Source organism: Thalassophryne amazonica, chromosome 10, assembly GCF_902500255.1.
Source record: "Thalassophryne amazonica chromosome 10, fThaAma1.1, whole genome shotgun sequence".
Taxonomy (NCBI): domain Eukaryota; kingdom Metazoa; phylum Chordata; class Actinopteri; order Batrachoidiformes; family Batrachoididae; genus Thalassophryne; species Thalassophryne amazonica.
This window is the reverse complement of record NC_047112.1, coordinates 57,518,467-57,537,869: the sequence shown is the minus strand read 5'-3', so window position 1 is coordinate 57,537,869 and position 19,403 is coordinate 57,518,467. Positions and strand designations below refer to the sequence as shown.

Here is a 19,403-nt window from a genome sequence, read left to right as displayed (position 1 = left end):
ACTTATCTAAACAAAGCCATAGGGTCACTGACCCTAAAGAGATTCCCTCCTTGGCACAGTGATCTATTTCTTTTTGTCTCTTTCTCTAAAATTGTATATAATAATCAATAGATTATTAATATATAAACAAAAATAAATTTAAGAAATATTACAATTTGAAAACAAATGCACCCGAACGTGATGACAGCTGCAACTGCTTAATGCTAACTTTTAACATTGAAAATGCCATAGACATGCTAACGCGTTAGCATCGGGATCCAGATCGTAATCCGGATCACCACTAAAATTTAATCACTTGTTCCTCTTGTCATTTCCAACCACTCCACAAAATTTCATCAAAATCCGTTCAAAACCTTTTGAGTTATCCTGCTGACAAACACAAACAAACAAACGCGACCGAAAACATAACCTCCTTGGCGGAGGTAATAAGCATGGGCACCAACAGGCCACAGGGCCTATATAAGACTTACTTCATATTCTGCAGATTTCATGGATCCAGAGGTCCTTTTTTGTGCTGATCCACATCATTATGTAAACTAGGTCAGACATCCCTCTCTCCAGCCGTATCCCCCAGCTTTCAAACCAGATGGAGCATATAATCCCCATCTGGGTATTTCTGTGTAGGCTCTCAGTTGTCCAGGTGGTTTCCATAGTAGAGAAGATTGAATCTTCGACTGGACTGGGTTGTTTGACGCGAGGACGTTTAGCTTCAGAAGCTTCTGCGATTTGAAGCGAAACATCCTCGCGTCAAGCAACCCAGTCCAGTCAAAGATTCAAGCTTCTCTACTCCCATCTGGGTAGTTTAGGTGTGATGGGGATTATCAGTTATCAAGTTGTTCAACAATGAATACGCCTTCGGCCTCATGGTGTATGGTTTTCTGAAGGGTGTATAAAGCCATATTCAGTGGTAAAACAACTTGATAACAATTTTATAATATGCCTATAAATGATAAATGCACGCAGAACACAATGCGCATGCTCTCCCTTCGCTCACTGCCTCCGGGGGTATGGATACGGGACCCGCAAAGAATCCAAGTCATGGCCACGGAGCTCTGCGGCTGCGGTTACCGAGACCATGCAGTGGGCGCTGCGCATCAAAAGAGCGAGCGTAGTCTCTGGACCTGTTGCTGCATGCAGCTCGGCACAGCAGACAGGGGGTGATGTGAGTGGCCCACTGCGGCGCTTACCGAGCCCGCAAACTCAGTAAGCGAATCGGAGGCAGTGAGAGCAATCAGACGTAGAACACAATGCTCTGTTAAAAAAAAAAAAAAAGAAGCATGCAAAATTGCACTAAAAAATCCGCGAAACTGCGAGGCCGCGAAAGGGAGTTACGTTCTAAAAAATAAGCCGCGAGAGGCAAAATCTGCGAAGTAGTCAGCGTTATTTTTTACAATTATTATAGATGTTTTAAGGCTGTAAAACCCCTCACTACACACTTTATACACTTTTCTCATACAAGCATTAACATTTTCTCACTTTTCTCTCCTGTGTAAACACTCAAAGTTCAAACCTTAGTCGACAAAAAATAGAACGTTTTCCTATAAATAATTATGATGGCTTTTAGAACGAACGAATTTAATTTTAACTATCAACCTACGAGGTTGGACACGTAAGAAATTATAAATAGTGACATCAGTATTTCACAGTTCCTCTGACCGCGCCTCTTCGTCGTGGCGCCAATTCGTCGTGGCGCCACTTCGCTGTCCTGATTGGCTGATTACTCGGGTGGTATGAAAAATATTACCCGTCCGCGAAAAGGGTATATTGCTATTTATTCTTTAGTGTTTTATCTAATCATGTTGGCGTATCATTTATAGGTATATGATAATACAGTATATCACTGGAAGGGGATGATCTCCATTATACTTTGAGCCTGTCATCCTTATACATCAGCAATACATTTTGTGTATTTTCAAGTTTAGTCACATAGTACATAGCAGAGGGGGGCGAAGTCACTGTCAATTCATTCTCAAGTCATCAATCTGCAAGTCCCAAGTCAAGTCTCAAGTCAGCTAGCAAACAATTGGTGGTCATTATAACTCTAGACTTGACTTGGGACTTGCCGATTCATGACTTGAGAGTGACTTCATGGTCACTTCGTCCCACCTCTGGTACATATAGAAACCAATATCAGTAGGAATCTTCTTTGCAAAACATATTTCTTGGTATGACTGAACACCGACACTACACCTAGGGCTCCTGTCATTTCTCATCAGGTATCACGATGCACAGGATGTGACGAGTACATTCCTTGGAGCAATGTGGCTGATTTCCATCACATTTCTGTCCATTGGCTATGGAGATATGGTCCCTCACACCTATTGTGGAAAAGGTGTTTGCTTGTTGACGGGGATAATGGTGAGATTTGGGCTGATTCTGCATCTTTCCATGATTATGTTCTTTTTACTGTCTGTAATATTGACTTGCTGTATCAAGGATGAGGGGGTTATTCTGCTTTGACATTAATTGTAAAGTCCAAAGTGTCAGTCACAGTAAACCACAGTCGCACTAACTTTGCTCATCCCTAGGGAGCAGGTTGCACAGCTTTAGTCGTTGCCGTTGTTGCAAGAAAGTCTGAACTCACCAGAGCTGAGAAACATGTGCATAACTTCATGATGGATACTCAACTCTACAAAAAGGTGAATTTACCCTCAGACACACATTGTTGCAAATGTTACACTTCAGTCTGAACAGCACTTTGTGGAAATATCCAGTTCATATTGAAGAGATCTGTCACACCTTGACAATTTAGCCAGCATATGCCAGCGTATGAAAAATATGCCGAATATGGTGGCGTATGTGTAATACGTTATGGGTACGTTTTTGAAGCACGTTGGAATACAGCGTAGTATTGCAAGTACATTGAAAGATTTTGGGCATGCACAATATTTTTGACACATGCCAGTGTATGTCTCATGTCCTGCATATATGGGCCATAAGTTGTAGGCAGGTTTTGTGATTGTTGACATGCGTTTCTTGTAAGTTACTCATAAGTTGAAATACATCCATTGATTGGCTCAACAGCTGAAAGCTGCAGTCCTCATGTGAACAGTTCAGACTGCTTCAAATATTAAAACCATTCTGAGTAAATATAAAGTCTTAATCTTACCTGTTCATTTCAGTCGGATTCATCATCACAGCCTGACTAAAACTTATCCATATAAAGCGTCCTGATTTTAAGAAGCGACATCTGAAAATTCTTTCATTCCTTTTCGTGGCTGAAGAAACGTAGCGCTTTAAAAGAAGGCCCTATGTGTTTGTCTGCTCCCAGTGCGTTTCTCAGCCTGAACCAGAAAATGCCGGCACTTTGTGCCACAACAACAAAATTAACATTTTAAAAGTTGAAAGAGTCACAGCGCCTCATTCATTCATGTCAGCATTTACCAGAGGCATCAGTCGATTCTTCAGCATTCTGCACACACTGAAAATGAATCTCATGAGCCACCAAGACAAAAATGTAATTAAATTTAAAAAAATGTTAAATTACTACGTTTGGCCCCCCATATGGAGGGGAGAGACTGCGCAAAAGCGTACGTGTGCTCGATGATGTGCTTGTCAACATCTATGTGCTCCGCCTACCAGACAAAAGGATTCTGCTGGCGTACCACAGCAGGTAACAGAATATTTACAGAGGAATCTTTCAAATTGTGATACGCACCAAATTAAGCACAAATACTCTTTAGACATTACTCTTCTGAAAAAGCAGACTTTCCACTTGAATTTTTCAATAGGCAGCCAGGTAGGGGTTAATTGAAGAATTACACAGGGGTCAAAATTAAAATCTGCTCCAATCATATTGAAAGCTGAACCACATTATTCGTCTGATCTCAAAGATTACAAAAAGGTATAGTTTGGACTATCTTTGCCTGAATGTTATCAAGTTATGGTGTAAAAACAGCAAAAACTGTGACAAAGGTCAGTTTAAGTTTGTGCAGGGGGCCAAAGTTAAAGTTGCTCCAATTTTGGTATGAAGTGATGCAAATTATTGGTTGAGCTAATAGGATTAATAAACGGAATCATTTTTACTGAGCTGAATGTTTACTGGCCAAAGTAAATGTCAAACTATGTCGATGTCCATTGGATTCTATGGCACATGACATACAGTATGTTGCCCTGTAACATGATTACTAAGTATGACACATGGCGCAAAGTATTCCTTTGTAAAACCCTCTTCATTCAGCTAACAATTTGCATCACTTCTGACCAAAATTGGAACAACTTTAACTTTGGCCCCCTGTATAAACTGAAATTGATCTTTGTCACAGTTTTTGCTGTTTTTACCCCATAACCTCATAACATTCAGTCAAGAAAAATCAAGTGGATAGTCTGCTTTTTCAACAGAGCAATGTCTCGGGAGTATTTGTGCCAAATTTGGTGCTTGTATCACCATTTGAAAGATTTGTTTCAGTTATTTGCTGCACTAGTGGTGGAAATGCAAACCAAGCGAGACTTAACCATACCAACCTGCACCACTCGGTGGAAATAGGGCTGTCAGCGTACGCTGGCTAAATCGTCATGTGTGAGAGCTGCATAACTTATTCGACGTATCTGGTGTATTCGGCAAAATTTCTCAGAACTCAGCATACACTGGCTAAATCCTCAAGAAACGACAGAACCCTAACAAGCTATACTGGAAAATGAGAATATCATACACATAGTTCTGATTTTACTGTTATTGTAATTATGTAGAGGTGATGGCCTGAAGAGACAGGTTTGGGTTCAAATCTCCATCAGGTACAAAATTCACTAAGGGCAAGTCCTTAATTCCCAAAGTGCTCCTGGTGTGTGTGTTAGTGATCAAATTAATTTTAGGCATCGTTGTAAAGCCCTTTGAGCATCTAAGCCCCAAGGAAAAGAGCTGTACAAATGCAGTCCTTTAACCATGTTAATAAATTGCAAACATGCTTCACAATGTGCTAGCAAAATAAAATAGGCAATTAGATTATGTCTGTCCTATGATGTAAATCAGCTGTGTGTATCTGTGTGAAATTCCATCTACAGATAAAAAACACAGCAGCCAACGTGCTGAGGGAGACGTGGCTCATCTACAAAAACACCAAACTCGTCAAGACGGTCGATCCTGCCAGAATACGTCATCATCAACGTAAATTTCTTCAAGCCATCCACCAGTAGGTCTATATAATGTTACCTTCGAGGAATGTACACAGAGGACTCAGATCATTCACATTCACCCACCACAGCTGGAACAACAGATTTGCATGCTTGTAGCAATATTTCTTGAAATACAGCAACTTCATTCGCAACACACCTGAAAGAATTTGTATTTTAACACAACCCAAGAACACTTGATGTGTCTTAAACTGTTTCACAGGACTGTATATGTTAGCCACACAGGCGTGACAATATACATGGCAGGGTAAGCACAGGATGAACAGAATAGAATAATAATTTCAATTTCAGTTTATTTCATTTATACAGTGCCAAACAAAGCTGCCTCAAAGCTCTTCACAGGGGTGATAAATAAGTTTCTCGTTCCAGTGGACAAGGCAAAGAGACTGTAAACACCACAGTGTTTATAGTCTGAAAGTGCAGGTACAGATGGTTTTTATTTTTTATTTATTCCACATCAGTGGCGCAATGTGGTGCACCTCGCACTGTGTTTCTGCTCGAAAGACACCGTCATGTACACGAACCCTCGCACCAAGATCGTGCACTAATTTGAACTGTTTCGCACTATGTGTGAAGGGGCCTTTAGGTCTGGTCAGTTACTGTGTGATTTTGAGAATGTTGAGTGAGTCTGCAAAATTTCCTGAATGAACACTATAAAAACTACTGCATATTCAAATCTGGAAATTAGTGTTCTGGTAGGTTACAAGTAAGGCCCAATGAACTGTCTGTTTTTGGCCATATTGCCATTTCTCAACATGCAAAATAAAATAAAGACTGACCGCCCCATCAAGTTGCTAATCTATGGGCCCTGTTGGCCACTGGAGGCCACTGTTGCATCTTGCAAAGCTTATTTTTGAAAACATCTGGAGACAGTCCACATGCCATTTGTTGAGAAATACTGCAAACACACATTCAGACCAACAAACACTGGTGATTGTGCCATTGATGAGGGTAGTAGCTCATCGAAAGGCTGCTCTGCTTTCATTATTCCAGGTGTTTATGTAATGTGATGAATTGTTCTACAACTATTTTGCTTTCCAGTTCCAATTTACTTTCCAACCATTGTTCTGATTTTCACACTTAGGTTACGAAAGGTCAAAATGGAGCAAAGGAAGCTAACCGACCAGGCTAATACCGTTGCTGATCTTGCAAAGGTTAGTAAGTCCACAATAATCATTAATGACAAACTAGTTTACCCTGTAAGTACAGGATGTACTGTAGGGACCACCACCCTTTCATTGTGCCCCCTATTACAACCCCTGGCAATAATTATGGAATCACCGGCCTCGGAGGATGTTCATTCAGTTGTTTAATTTTGTAGAAAAAAATCAGATCACAGACATGACACAAAACTAAAGTCATTTCAGATGGCAACTTTCTGGCTTTAAGAAACACTATAAGAAATCAAGAAAAAAAGATTGTGGCAGTCAGTAACGGTTACTTTTTTAGACCAAGCAGAGGAAAAAATATGGACTCACTCAATTCTGAGGAATAAATTATGGAATCACCCTGTAAATTTTCATCCCCAAAACTAACACCTGCATCAAATCAGATCTGCTTGTTAGTCTGCATCTAAAAAGGAGTGATCACACCTTGGAGAGTTGTTGCACCAAGTGGACTGACATGAATCATGGCTCCAACACGAGAGATGTCAGTTGAAACAAAGGAGAGGATTATCAAACTCTTAAAAGAGAGTAAATCATCACGCAATGTTGCAAAAGATGTTGGTTGTTCACAGTCAGCTGTGTCTAAACTCTGGACCAAATACAAACAACATGGGAAGGTTGTTAAAGGCAAACATACTGGTAGATCAAGGAAGACATCAAAGTGTCAAGACAGAAAACTTAAAGCAATATGTCTCAAAAATTGAAAATGCATAACAAAACAAATGAGGAACGAATGGGAGGAAACTGGAGTCAACGTCTGTGACCGAACTGTAAAAAAAACGCCTAAAGGAAATGGGATTTACATACAGAAAAGCTAAACGAAAGCCATCATTAACACCTAAACAGAAAAAAACAAGGTTACAATGGGCTAAGGAAAAGCAATCGTGGACTGTGGATGACTGGATGAAAGTCATATTCAGTGATGAATCTCGAATCTGCATTGGGCAAGGTGATGATGCTGGAACTTTTGTTTGGTGCCGTTCCAATGAGATTTATAAAGATGACTGCCTGAAGAGAACATGTAAATTTCCACAGTCATTGATGATATGGGGCTGCATGTCAGGTAAAGGCACTGGGGAGATGGCTGTCATTACATCATCAATAAAAGCACAAGTTTACGCTGATATTTTAGACACTTTTCTTATCCCATCAATTGAAAGGATGTTTGGGGATGTTGAAATCATTTTTCAAGATGATAATGCATCTTGCCATAGAGCAAAAACTGTGAAAACATTCCTTGCAAAAAGACACATAGGGTCAATGTCATGGCCTGCAAATAGTCTGGATCTTAATCCAATTGAAAATCTTTGGTGGAAGTTGAAGAAAATGGTCCATGACAAGGCTCCAACCTGCAAAGCTGATCTGGCAACAGCAATCAGAGAAAGTTGGAGCCAGATTGATGAAGAGTACTGTTTGTCACTCATTAAGTCCATGCCTCAGAGACTGCAAGCTGTTATAAAAGCCAGAGGTGGTGCAAAAAAAATACTAGTGATGTGTTGGAGCGTTCTTTTGTTTTTCATGATTCCATCATTCTTTCCTCAGAATTGAGTGATTCCATATTTTTTTTCCCTCTGCTTGGTCTAAAAAAGTAATCGTTACTGACTGCCAGAATTGTTTTTCCTGATTTCTTATAGTGTTTCTTAAAGCCAGAAAGTTGCCATTTGAAATGACTTTAGTTTTGTGTCATGTCTGTGATCTGCTTTTTTTTCTACAAAATTAAACAACTGAATGAACATCCTCCGAGGCCAGTGATTCCATAATTTTTGCCAGGGGTTGTATAATGCAAGTCACCACCTCCTACATCTGAGGATGCTGTGAGTGCGCAAACACAGTGAGGAAGTTTGATGCCATGATCCCCAAACCAGCCGGATCCTACCCACATTTGCGTTCAGACTTCTTCAAATCCAGTGCAAAACACCTCGGAGGTGTGTTGAGCTGGATAGAAAATAATTCACTTTTTGAATAGCATTATTCAGATTCAGAAAACACACACACACACAGTTGTGCTCAAATGTTTACACAGCCTGACAGAGTTTTTGTTTCTTTATTGGCCATTTTTCAGAGAATATACAGTAAATGATAATGAATGATAACACAAAAACTTTTTTTTTTCACTCATGGATAGTGATTGGGTCAAGCCCGTAATTTCTGGACTATAGAGCACACCTGAATATAAGCCGCACCCACCAATTTTAAAAAGAAAAAAGAGATTGTACATAAATAGGCCGTACCTGTCTATAAGCAGCGGGTCTGCACATGGTAACATGATATTTACACAGAAAGATGTTATTTTTTGTTTTTATTGAACTTTATAACAAACATTTTGCTTACAGCTGGTGAATTCTTTTTTTTTTCTAAATAATAACTTTCAATTGAATTTGGCATTCAAAAAATAAAAATAGGAAACTTTCCTGTCTTTTACTTCAAATCAAACATAAACTGACCATATCTTTTCATATACACAAATAAAATTAGGTTCAAGGCATGATGGTTATTTCCGTTCTACTGGAACAGAGTTTTAATATGTTACCAGTGTCATCAAATCAAATCAATTTTATTTATATAGCGCCAAATCACAACAAACAGTTGCCCCAAGGCGCTTCATATTGCAAGGCAAGGCCATACAATAATTACAGAAAAACCCCAACTGTCAAAACGACCCCCTGTGAGCAAGCACTTGGCGACAGTGGGAAGGAAAAACTCCGTTTTAACAGGAAGAAACCTCCAGCAGAACCAGGCTCAGGGAGGGGCAGTCTTCTGCTGGGACTGGTTGGGGCTGAGGGAGAGAACCAGGAAAAAGACATGCTGTGGAGGGGAGCAGAGATCAATCACTAATGATTAAATGCAGAGTGGTGCATACAGAGCAAAAAGAGAAAGAAACACTCAGTGCATCATGGGAACCCCCCAGCAGTCTAAGTCTATAGCAGCATAACTAAGGGATGGTTCAGGGTCACCCGATTCAGCCCTAACTATAAGCTTTAGCAAAAAGGAAAGTTTTAAGCCTAATCTTAAAAGTAGAGAGGGTGTCTGTCTCCCTGATCCGAATTGGGAGCTGGTTCCAGAGGAGAGGAGCCTGAAAGCTGAAGGCCCTGCCTCCCATTCTACTCTTACAAACCCTAGGAACTACAAGTAAGCCTGCAGTCTGAGAGCGAAGCGCTCTATTGGGGTGATATGGTACTATGAGGTCCCTAAGATAAGATGGGACCTGATTATTCAAAACCTTATAAGTAAGAAGAAGAATTTTAAATTCTGTTCTAGAATTAACAGGAAGCCAATGAAGAGAGGCCAATATGGGTGAAATATGCTCTCTCATTCTAGTCCCTGTCAGTACTCTAGCTGCAGCATTTTGAATTAACTGAAGGCTTTTCAGGGAACCTTTAGGACAACCTGATAATAATGAATTACAATAGTCCAGCCTAGAGGAAATAAATGCATGAATTAGTTTTTCAGCATCACTCTGAGACAAGATCTTTCTAATTTTAGAGATATTGCGCAAATGCAAAAAAGCAGTCCTACATATTTGTTTAATATGCGCATTGAATGACATATCCTGATCAAAAATGACTCCAAGATTTCTCACAGTATTACTAGAGGTCAGGGTAATGCCATCCAGAGTAAGGATCTGGTTAGACACCATGTTTCTAAGATTTGTGGGGCCAAGTACAATAACTTCAGTTTTATCTGAGTTTAAAAGCAGTAAATTAGAGGTCATCCATGTCTTTAGTCTGTAAGACAATCCTGCAGTTTAGCTAATTGGTGTGTGTCCTCTGGCTTCATGGATAGATAAAGCTGGGTATCATCTGCGTAACAATGAAAATTTAAGCAATGCTGTCTAATAATACTGCCTAAGGGAAGCATGTATAAAGTGAATAAATTGGTCCTAGCACAGAACCTTGTGGAACTCCATAATTAACCTTAGTCTGTGAAGAAGATTCCCCATTTACATGAACAAATTGTAATAGATAAATATGATTCAAACCACCGCAGCACAGTGCCTTTAATACCTATGGCATGCTCTAATCTCTGTAATAAAACTTTATGGTTAACAGTATCAAAAGCAGCACTGAGGTCTAACAGAACAAGCACAGAGATGAGTCCACTGTCTGAGGCCATAAGAAGATCATTTGTAACCTTCACTAATGCTGTTTCTGTACTATGATGAATTCTAAACCCTGACTGAAACTCTTCAAATAGACCATTCCTCTGCAGATGATCAGTTAGCTGTTTTACAACTACCCTTTAAAGAATTTTTGAGAGAAATGGAAGGTTGGAGATTGGCCTATAATTAGCTAAGATAGCTGGCTCAAGTGATGGCTTTTTAAGTAATGGTTTAATTACTGCCACCTTAAAAGCCTGTGGTACATAGCCAACTAATAAAGACAGATTGATCATATTTAAGATCGAAGCATTAATTAATGGTAGGGCTTCCTTGAGCAGTCTGGTAGGAATGGGGTATAATAGACATGTTGATGGTTTGGAGGAAGTAACTAATGAAAATAACAGAATGACAGAACAATCGGAAATAATGACAGAACAATCGGAGAGAAAGAGTCTAACCAAATACCGGCATCACTGAAAGCAGCCAAAGAGAACGATATGTCTTTGGGATGGTTATGAGTATGAGTTTTTTCTCTAATAGTTAAAATTTTATTAGCAAAGAAAGTCATGAAGTCATTAGTAGTTAAAGTTAAAGGAATACTCGGCTCAATAGAGCTCTGACGCTTTGTCAGCCTGGCTACAGTGCTGAAAAGAAACCTGGGGTTGTTCTTATTTTCTTCAATTAGTGATGAGTAGTAAGATGTCCTAGCTTCACGGAGGGCTTTTTTATAGAGCAACAGACTCTTTTTCCAGGCTAAGTGAAGATCTTCTAAATTAGTGAGATGCCATTTCCTCTCCAACTTATGGGTTATCTGCTTTAAGCTGCGAGTTTGTGAGTTATGCCACGGAGTCAGGCACTTCTGATTTAAGGCTCTCTTTTTTAGAGGAGCTACAGCATCCAAAGTTGTCCTCAATGAGGATATAAAACTATTGACGAGATAATCTATCTCACTCACAGAGTTTAGGTAGCTACTCTGCCCTGTGTTGGTATATGGCATTGGAGAACATAAAGAAGGAATCATATCCTTAAACCTAGTTACAGCGCTTTCTGAAAGACTTCTACTGTAATGAAACTTATTCCCCACTGCTGGGTAGTCCATCAGAGTAAATGTAAATGTTATTAAGAAATGATCAGACAGAAGGGGGTTTTCAGGGAATACTGTTAAGTCTTCAATTTCCATACCATAAGTCAGAACAAGATCTAAGGTATGATTAAAGTGGTGGGTGGACTCATTTACATTTTGAGCAAAACCAATCGAGTCTAACAATAGATTAAATGCAGTGTTGAGGCTGTCATTCTCAGCATCTGTGTGGATGTTAAAAACGCCCACTATAATTATCTTATCTGAGCTAAGCACTAAGTCAGACAAAAGGTCTGAAAATGACCAGGAGGACGATAGATAACAACAAATAAAACTGGTTTTTGGGACTACCAATTTGGATGGACAAGACTAAGAGACAAGCTTTCAAATGAATTAAAGTTCTGTCTGGGTTTTTGATTAATTAATAAGCTGGAGTGGAAGATTGCTGCTAATCCTCCGCCTCGGCCCGTGCTACGAGCGTTCTGGCAGTTAGTGTGACTCGGGGGTGTTGACTCATTTAAACCAACATATTCATCCTGCTGTAACCAGGTTTCTGTAAGACAGAATAAATCAATATGTTGATCAATTATTATATCATTTACTAACAGGGACTTAGAAGAGAGAGACCTAATGTTTAATAAACCACATTTAACTGTTTTAGTCTGTGGTGCAGTTGAAGGTGCTATATTATTTTTTCTTTTTGAATTTTTATGCTTAAATAGATTTTTGCTGGTTATTGGTGGTCTGGGAGCAGGCACCGTTTCTACGGGGATGGGGTAATGAGGGGATGGCAGTGGGAGAGAAGCTGCAGAGAGGTGTGTAAGTCTACAACTCTGCTTCCTGGTCCCAACCCTGGATAGTCACTGTTTGGAGGATTTAAGAAAATTGGCCAGATTTCTAGAAATGAGAGCTGCTCCATCCAAAGTGGGATGGATGCCGTCTCTCCTAACAAGACCAGGTTTTCCCCAGAAGCTTTGCCAATTATCTATGAAGCCCACCTCATTTTTTGGACACCACTCAGACAGCCAGCAATTCAAGGATAATAATAATCAATCAATCATGATAATAATAAAAAAAACTGTAAAATAAAGTAAAAGGAACAAACTTTTCAACTTCTGTAGCCACAAACTAGGGTTTAGAAATATTTGTTTTGTCCCCCCCCCCCCCAATGTACGCATCAGGTAAAATCAGACCTAATTGGTTTTATGTACTCTAACCAGTTTTCCCAAAGTCTTTTAAATCTGTCCCCCTCCAATCTCAAAGAAAATGTTAGCTTTTCCATTACATAAATATTGTGTATTACCTCCACCCAGTCCTCCACCTTGTTGCCTCATTCTTCATCCATTCATCCTGCTAATTGCTTTTTTGCTTGCAATCAGCATTATTCTGTAATTATGTTTATTACCGTATCTTGTAAACTTCATGTCCAGTTTCCCCAAGTAAAGTACCTCAAATGAATGTGGAAGGTCTACTTTTAGTACTTTATCCATAAACTTCTTTAGCTCCTGCCAGTAGTTGCCAATCGAGGGACATCCGCAGAACACATGGAAATGATCTGCTTTATCAGCTCCACACAATCTCCAACACTTTGTGTCATGATATTTTCTCTGTGTTGGTGTTTTAAAGAATCTTATAATGTTCTTCTATCCGTGTTCTCTCCATGTTAAGGAGCAAGTTGTAAACCATTGCTGTTCATTTATTTCGTCCCATTCATCCACTGATATGACAGTATTTGCCTCCCTCTCCCACCTGTTTTTAATATACACTGTGTCATTTCCCTTTAAATCCTCCACTCCCTTATAGAGTTTTTGAAATTAGCTTTTTCCCCAATTTTGTTTCATATGCTAAAGTAAACATCTTAATGAGTTCAACCCCCCTTCCCTCCATGGTTCCCATTATTGTTTGTTCTAAATAATGCCTTAATTGCAAATACCTGTACTGGTCCTGATTTGTTAGACTATATTGGACTTTTGTCTCTTGAAAACTTTTAATGTCCTTTTTTCTTAAGAGCTCCCAAAATATTGTAAGACCCCAACCCAATTTTTAAAACTCTTATCTATTCTATTTGGAATAAATTCAGAATCATATCCAATCCATCTTAATAGTCTACTTTGTATTCTCAAGTCATTTTTCACAATTCATTCAAACCAAATCTTCAGTGATGTATTCAACCATGGGTTTGTCCTGGGGGCAGAGGGCCCTCGCTGATAGAATCAGTATTATTCATAAGTCCACAACAGCTTAAAGTGCTGCCCCAATGCTCTTATCTTGCGAGGATATTAATATTTCAGCCTAAAATCTGTATAAGACTACAATCTTGACAAAATTAAAATGACCTTGTTTCTCACTTTAGTTGTCTTAATTAACTCAGAATATTTCCTGGAATCAGTCTAATTTTCATCTTAGAGTGTTGTATTTTAACAGGTGTCCTGGTCTCTCCTGAAGGCTTGTAATCTCTGTTTATACCCTTGCCATGTCTCCATTGTCCCATATCCATTTTTCGCACAGCTCGTCGTCCACATTGTCCGCTTGATCCACTCTGTCCAGTTATCCGCCGGTTTCACGACCTCCACCTGGAGCCTACAGGCCACCATGTCCTTCGTTGCCTCCTCCACTGTGTTGTAGATGCACATCTCTCCCTCGTAGAAGCCCCAGAGTTTCGCTGGAAACGGCGTCTGGAAACATATGTTCTTATCTCTTAATACGCTTTTCACCTTCGTGTATTCTTTGCATTTTCTCAGAATCTCCAGCATGTAGTCGTGGTCCAGAAACACCTTCCTCCCCTCATACGTGAAGCCTTTTTTCTGCCATGCTATCTTTATAAGTTCTTCTTTACTCCAGGAACTTTGTAACTTTATCACAATGGATCTAGGAGGGGAGTCCTTAGGAGGTTGTGAGACTAGACCATAGTGTGCTCTTTCAGTCTTCCTCTCAAAATGATGAGAGTCTAGCTTCTCCCTAAGGAGGTTTTGACAAAACTGATCACTGATTGTGATCCCTCCGCTCCTTCCTTCACCCCGTGGATACACACATTCTACCTCCTAGAATGACCCTCCAACTCTGTCATTCTGGTCTTGATCTTCTTCTGTAGCGCCATAAGCTCTCTCCCGTGTTAGCTCTGTTAGCTTTTCTGCAAGGTCGGCTAATTCGCCTGTTAGCTTAGCTGGCTCGTTACTGTGCTCAAGGTCCGAATCCATGTTTTTAGTCGACTTCTGATTTTTTTCCTCTAGTCTTAATCATCGCCCTTGTTACCACGCTCTTACATTTCTACTCATTTTCTCAAACCGATATGTTTATAGGACCTTTTTAGTCTCAGTGTCGGGGAGCTCTCTTTTTATGATCCCGCCATGTTGGAGTCCGGCCAGAAGAGATTTTTTAACTTCTAATTAAATACGTACCGTAAATGCTTTTTTCTGACGAGCACATCATCCAGCGCATGCAAGGTGTCTCACGGAAGCGCAACTGTAGTGCAACGTGCCAGAGGGACTTTTCTTCAGTCATGACAAGGAATTAAGCATTTTCAGACGTCGTTTTCTTCAGGACGTGTTAATGGATCCAATAAAACTAACATTTACTGTGTGTGTGTGAATTTACGCCGCATGAGGACAGTATTAGAAAGAGCGGCTTATAGTCCGGAAATTCCGGTATTTATTGTCAAACAACTGAGTTTACTCTTTTTAAATCATAATGACAACAGAAACTACCCAAATGACCCTGATCAAAAGTTTACATACCCCTGTTCTTAATACCGTGTGTTACCCCCTTTAACATCAGTGACAGTTTGGAGTCTTTTGTGGTAGTTTGTGGGCGAGGCTCTCTGATTGTAAAGCTGCTACTGAATATGTCTTGGGCTTTATTTACATCAATTACAAAGAAATACAAACAGTACAGTACTCTGTGGTAAATCTGCATGGAGTAGACAGTTCTCAAAAACTGAGTGACTGCAAGAAGGAGAAGCATGAGGAAAGCCACCAAGACACCCAGAAGAAGTTATAGGCTTATTTGGCTGTGATTGGAGAAATAGTGCACAGTGTAAATTCTGCATTTTGTATCACCAGTTACACAGCTTCATGATGAAATGGTATAGAGGAGGATTTTCTTAAAAAGAAGACTTCAAAATGTAGCTACAAATTGCCAGAAGGTACATCTGAAATGCAAGCCTAGATTTGATCTGTTTTGGTGAAATTAGAGTCCGTTTATGCAGAGAGTAGCGACAACTAAGAATACTGTGCCATTTTGGGGCCAATTGTGCTGAACTACTTAACTAACCTTTTCTGTTTTCAACATTTTGTTTTTCTTTTCTCATGTAACCACATACAGAAACACATCCAGGTACAGGTACTATCAAAACAACTACAAAAATAGTTAAGCTATCAAATTTACATAAATGTACAATTCATGATGATTTATTTAATGAATTACTTAAAGCCTGATTTATGCTTCTGTAACTCTGTGGCCATGCAGTGATGTCAGCATGCATGACAGTTTTAAAGTTCTCTATTGCTGGATTATGCTTTATTCTGGATTAATTTGTCCCTCAACAGTCTTTTCTTTCTACAATCATCAACCTCCAAATCAAAGGTAGGGTGGACAATTTCCTCTTTTTCCAACTCCATGTTTTAAAATTGGTCATATTTGCAGACTTGTGTGCCAAACGTTGATCCATTATTGAAATATAATCAGTGTGCACACTGCAAAAACTTTCAAAATATGAGAAGAAAGGGTAAAACCAGAAAAGAGTCACATCACAGCCTTTTGGGTGTCTCATTTAACAGGTGCATGTTACACTGCTGGTCCGAGTCTGATCACAGTTTGAAAAAAAAAAAAATAAACAGAAATTTCTCTGGTTCCACTTTCCTTGAATCGGAGAGCGTCAGACTGCTGAACTTTATTTCGTAACTGTTACTGTGCACATCCAGACTGCTCTGTCTGGTATATGCGAGGGGTTTTTAATGGAAATACATTGCGGTCAGACGGGACGTTTTGTCCAATGTGAGTAAAAATCCGTTCTACAAAATCCATTATATACGGTAGAAAACAGCACAAAAACATAGGGATTTTTGTCTTTGTCCGGTGACTGTGAATATCCGGTTTATATGATGACTGTTTAGGTGAGTTTTACTGTACATAGGACTGAACAATAAATTTACCTCGTGAAGCTTTGACGATGAAGTTGCTTCCATCCCGCACGGCTGACTTTATTTTCCCAAATTTTTCTTCTGTTCAGATCTGAAGGGAATCTGTACATCTTGAAGCCCTTGTTGTGTCTGTTTGTGCATCCAAATACACAGCAACCCAGCATTTTCAGTGAATAATTGAATAAATAAGCTGGATTTACATGCATTTAGTTTAACAGCAAACAATGTTTTGGGCTCAAGATGGCACCACGAGTCGTGCCCATTTTTTTTCAGCTTATGTCGCTGCTCACTCTATAAAGGGATTCTAGGTGAAAGAATATCCTTCTCTGCTCTATTCCACTATGAAGCTAAGAGCATGTCTTGAAAAAGAGAAAATAGGTCATTTTTATTTTTTCTGTTTGCCAGTGATTTTTTACCTGAAATATGACCATCGGGTATTGCAAAGGCCTTGCGTCCATCCGTCCGTTTGTCTGCGTTCAACATAAGTCCAATCTTATTACTGCCAGGGTCTTCAAATTCACAGGGAACATTCTTGGGACACAGACCTTGTAGACCATGGGGCATGCATTGAAAAGATAATGAATTTTATTTGACACATCTGGCAACTATGTAATGATGTTTTTTTTGTTGTTGTTGTTTTTTTTTTTTTTTAGATAATTTGGGGGTGCTCTTTTCAAAAATGCAATGTTCCACATCGCAAACTTGCACATTAACCCTCTATGTGCCGGCTGCTGAAAACCGCTATTTTCAACGATTGTTTTTTTTTTTTTCCCTTTTGGCAAAATGTGACAGTTTTCATGCAGTTTGTGTGCACATTTTGTCAAAGAAGTCAATGCCATTGATCACATTTCCCTTTTTCCTTATTTATCTGATAGTCTATTAACCCCACTCCTCACTGAACATGGAAAAGGTGGTTCAGCCTGAAAAAAAAAAGTTCACTTGGTTAATAGCTAAACTGTGCTACCTACAAGCTGCAAGATATGTTAGACATGCAATATGCAATGTATTCCATTACCTTAATCTTCATCGTCAAGATCATCATGATCATCATGATCATCGTCATCCAATGTTGCTGATATTTCAGCTGTTTTTATCTCACAGTTTTCAGTCTTTGCAGCTGCAGTTCTGAACTTTTCAGTCTATTAGCATGACATGCACACCTCCTGTGGGCGCAGTTGGTCCTTTGGCAGGCACAGGACATGTGCTTCAGGACTGCACCTGGAGCACTTGGAAGTTCATTCCAGACTATCCTTAAATGGCCCTCTTTAATTTCCCAGCCATGCCCAACAGGGCTTGGAGCATATGTCAGTTTCTCAGTGCACCTGCAATGAATGCCAGCTTGGTAGGTAGCCTTCTTCACATGAAGCTTGAGAGAAACCCATTCGGTGGCAGTGCTATGTTGGTTTTGTACCTTGCCCAGAAGAGCTCATATCTAGCCTTATTTACTGAACTGAGGCTGGACTTTCCACATACCTCACATATAAATTTTTCCACCTGAGCTAGGTCCAGTTCTGACTGGTCCCAGTTCTTCCCAAATTGCTGGAACAGTTTGACATTAGTCCTCCTTTTCCTGCCATCAGTTCATAGGCTTTGATTTTTCCTTTTCCTTTGATTGTGCTCACCGAATCACACCCAGTGAAACAACAGAGAATGATGAGTGCATCCGAGACTTCATCTTGAAGTCCTTTAGCCACCCATGATATTGGGATGAGTCTAGGATCAGAGAAAGGTTTGAGGGCACCTTCTGAGCAGAAGCCACTACCAGAACAAGAACATCAGTGTCCTCACTCCTAATTTGATGTCCTCATATTCTTGGGCAGCGTGTATTGCATGTAGAATCGCATGCATATCCGCCTTCTCATGATCAGCACAGAGTTCAACAACCTTAGTTACAACTAGACTGTCATCTCTGGGCTCAATCTTGTGACACTTGTGGCCATGTGAGATCACTACTGTCCTTTCTTCCAACAACTCAGGCCTTATTTTCGTCCACTCAGTGAAGAAGAATTCCACTAGTTGCCTTTTAGATCCAGAAGATAGGTATTTTTTGAATTGCTTGAGGGTGATTCTCACCTCTTGTACCCCAGACACAGATCTTCTCTCATGTTCGCAGTCCTTGATACTGTTTTCAGGATAGTTGTCTGTGACAAAGTCAACGCATTGTGCACCATGCTTCTTGGCAGCAGAGACTATGTCAGAGAGAACTTTGTGGGCAAGTTCCTCAAATGTTGGAGGAATGGGCTTGAGCTTCTGTAAAGCAGCCATCCCATCAAAGATCAAGACACTTGACATGCCTGGCGGAGGTGGTCTCTCATCTGCAGTTGGCTGTCTGATCAAGTTGCCTTTAATTTCAGCCTTGTCCATCTTCACTGGTGCACCACCATAGGCTGCAATAGCAGGGGTATGAATTAAGGCTGTATGTTAAGTTTTCCTTGAAATCGATCTTCTTCACCTGGCTGATCATCAGAATACAGGCTAGCAGATCTGAGCTGGGTTTCAGAGAAAGAGCTTCACCTTTTTCCTTTCATGGACCTTTCCTGGTTAAATTGGTGAATGACCACAGTTTGAGTTGCTTGATTGGAGAAACAAAAAATGTCTTTTTCTTCCTCCTTTCTGGACAACCTTGTCTCAAGGACGTCTGTGTACGACAACTGGCCCTGTTCCTGTGCACCAAGTAAGTCCTTTTCAATGTCAGCATCTGCAATAACCCCGCTCGAGAGGTTCAACGAGCCATCGATTTCCCTAGAGAAAGGATTCACCACAGACTGAATAGTGGACATCAGATTTTC

The 19,403-nt window shown here is 40.0% G+C and overlaps 1 protein-coding gene across 1 annotated transcript in view; it reads left to right on the top strand.

Moving 5' to 3' along the window:
- The window catches only part of kcnn1b (potassium intermediate/small conductance calcium-activated channel, subfamily N, member 1b), a 31,973-nt gene that overhangs the window by 9,529 nt on the left and 3,041 nt on the right, over positions 1 to 19,403 (top strand). The window contains 4 exon segments of the mRNA XM_034180030.1: positions 2,217 to 2,358; positions 2,529 to 2,639; positions 5,002 to 5,129; positions 6,215 to 6,284. Coding sequence (XP_034035921.1) covers positions 2,217 to 2,358; positions 2,529 to 2,639; positions 5,002 to 5,129; positions 6,215 to 6,284 — 451 coding nt within the window.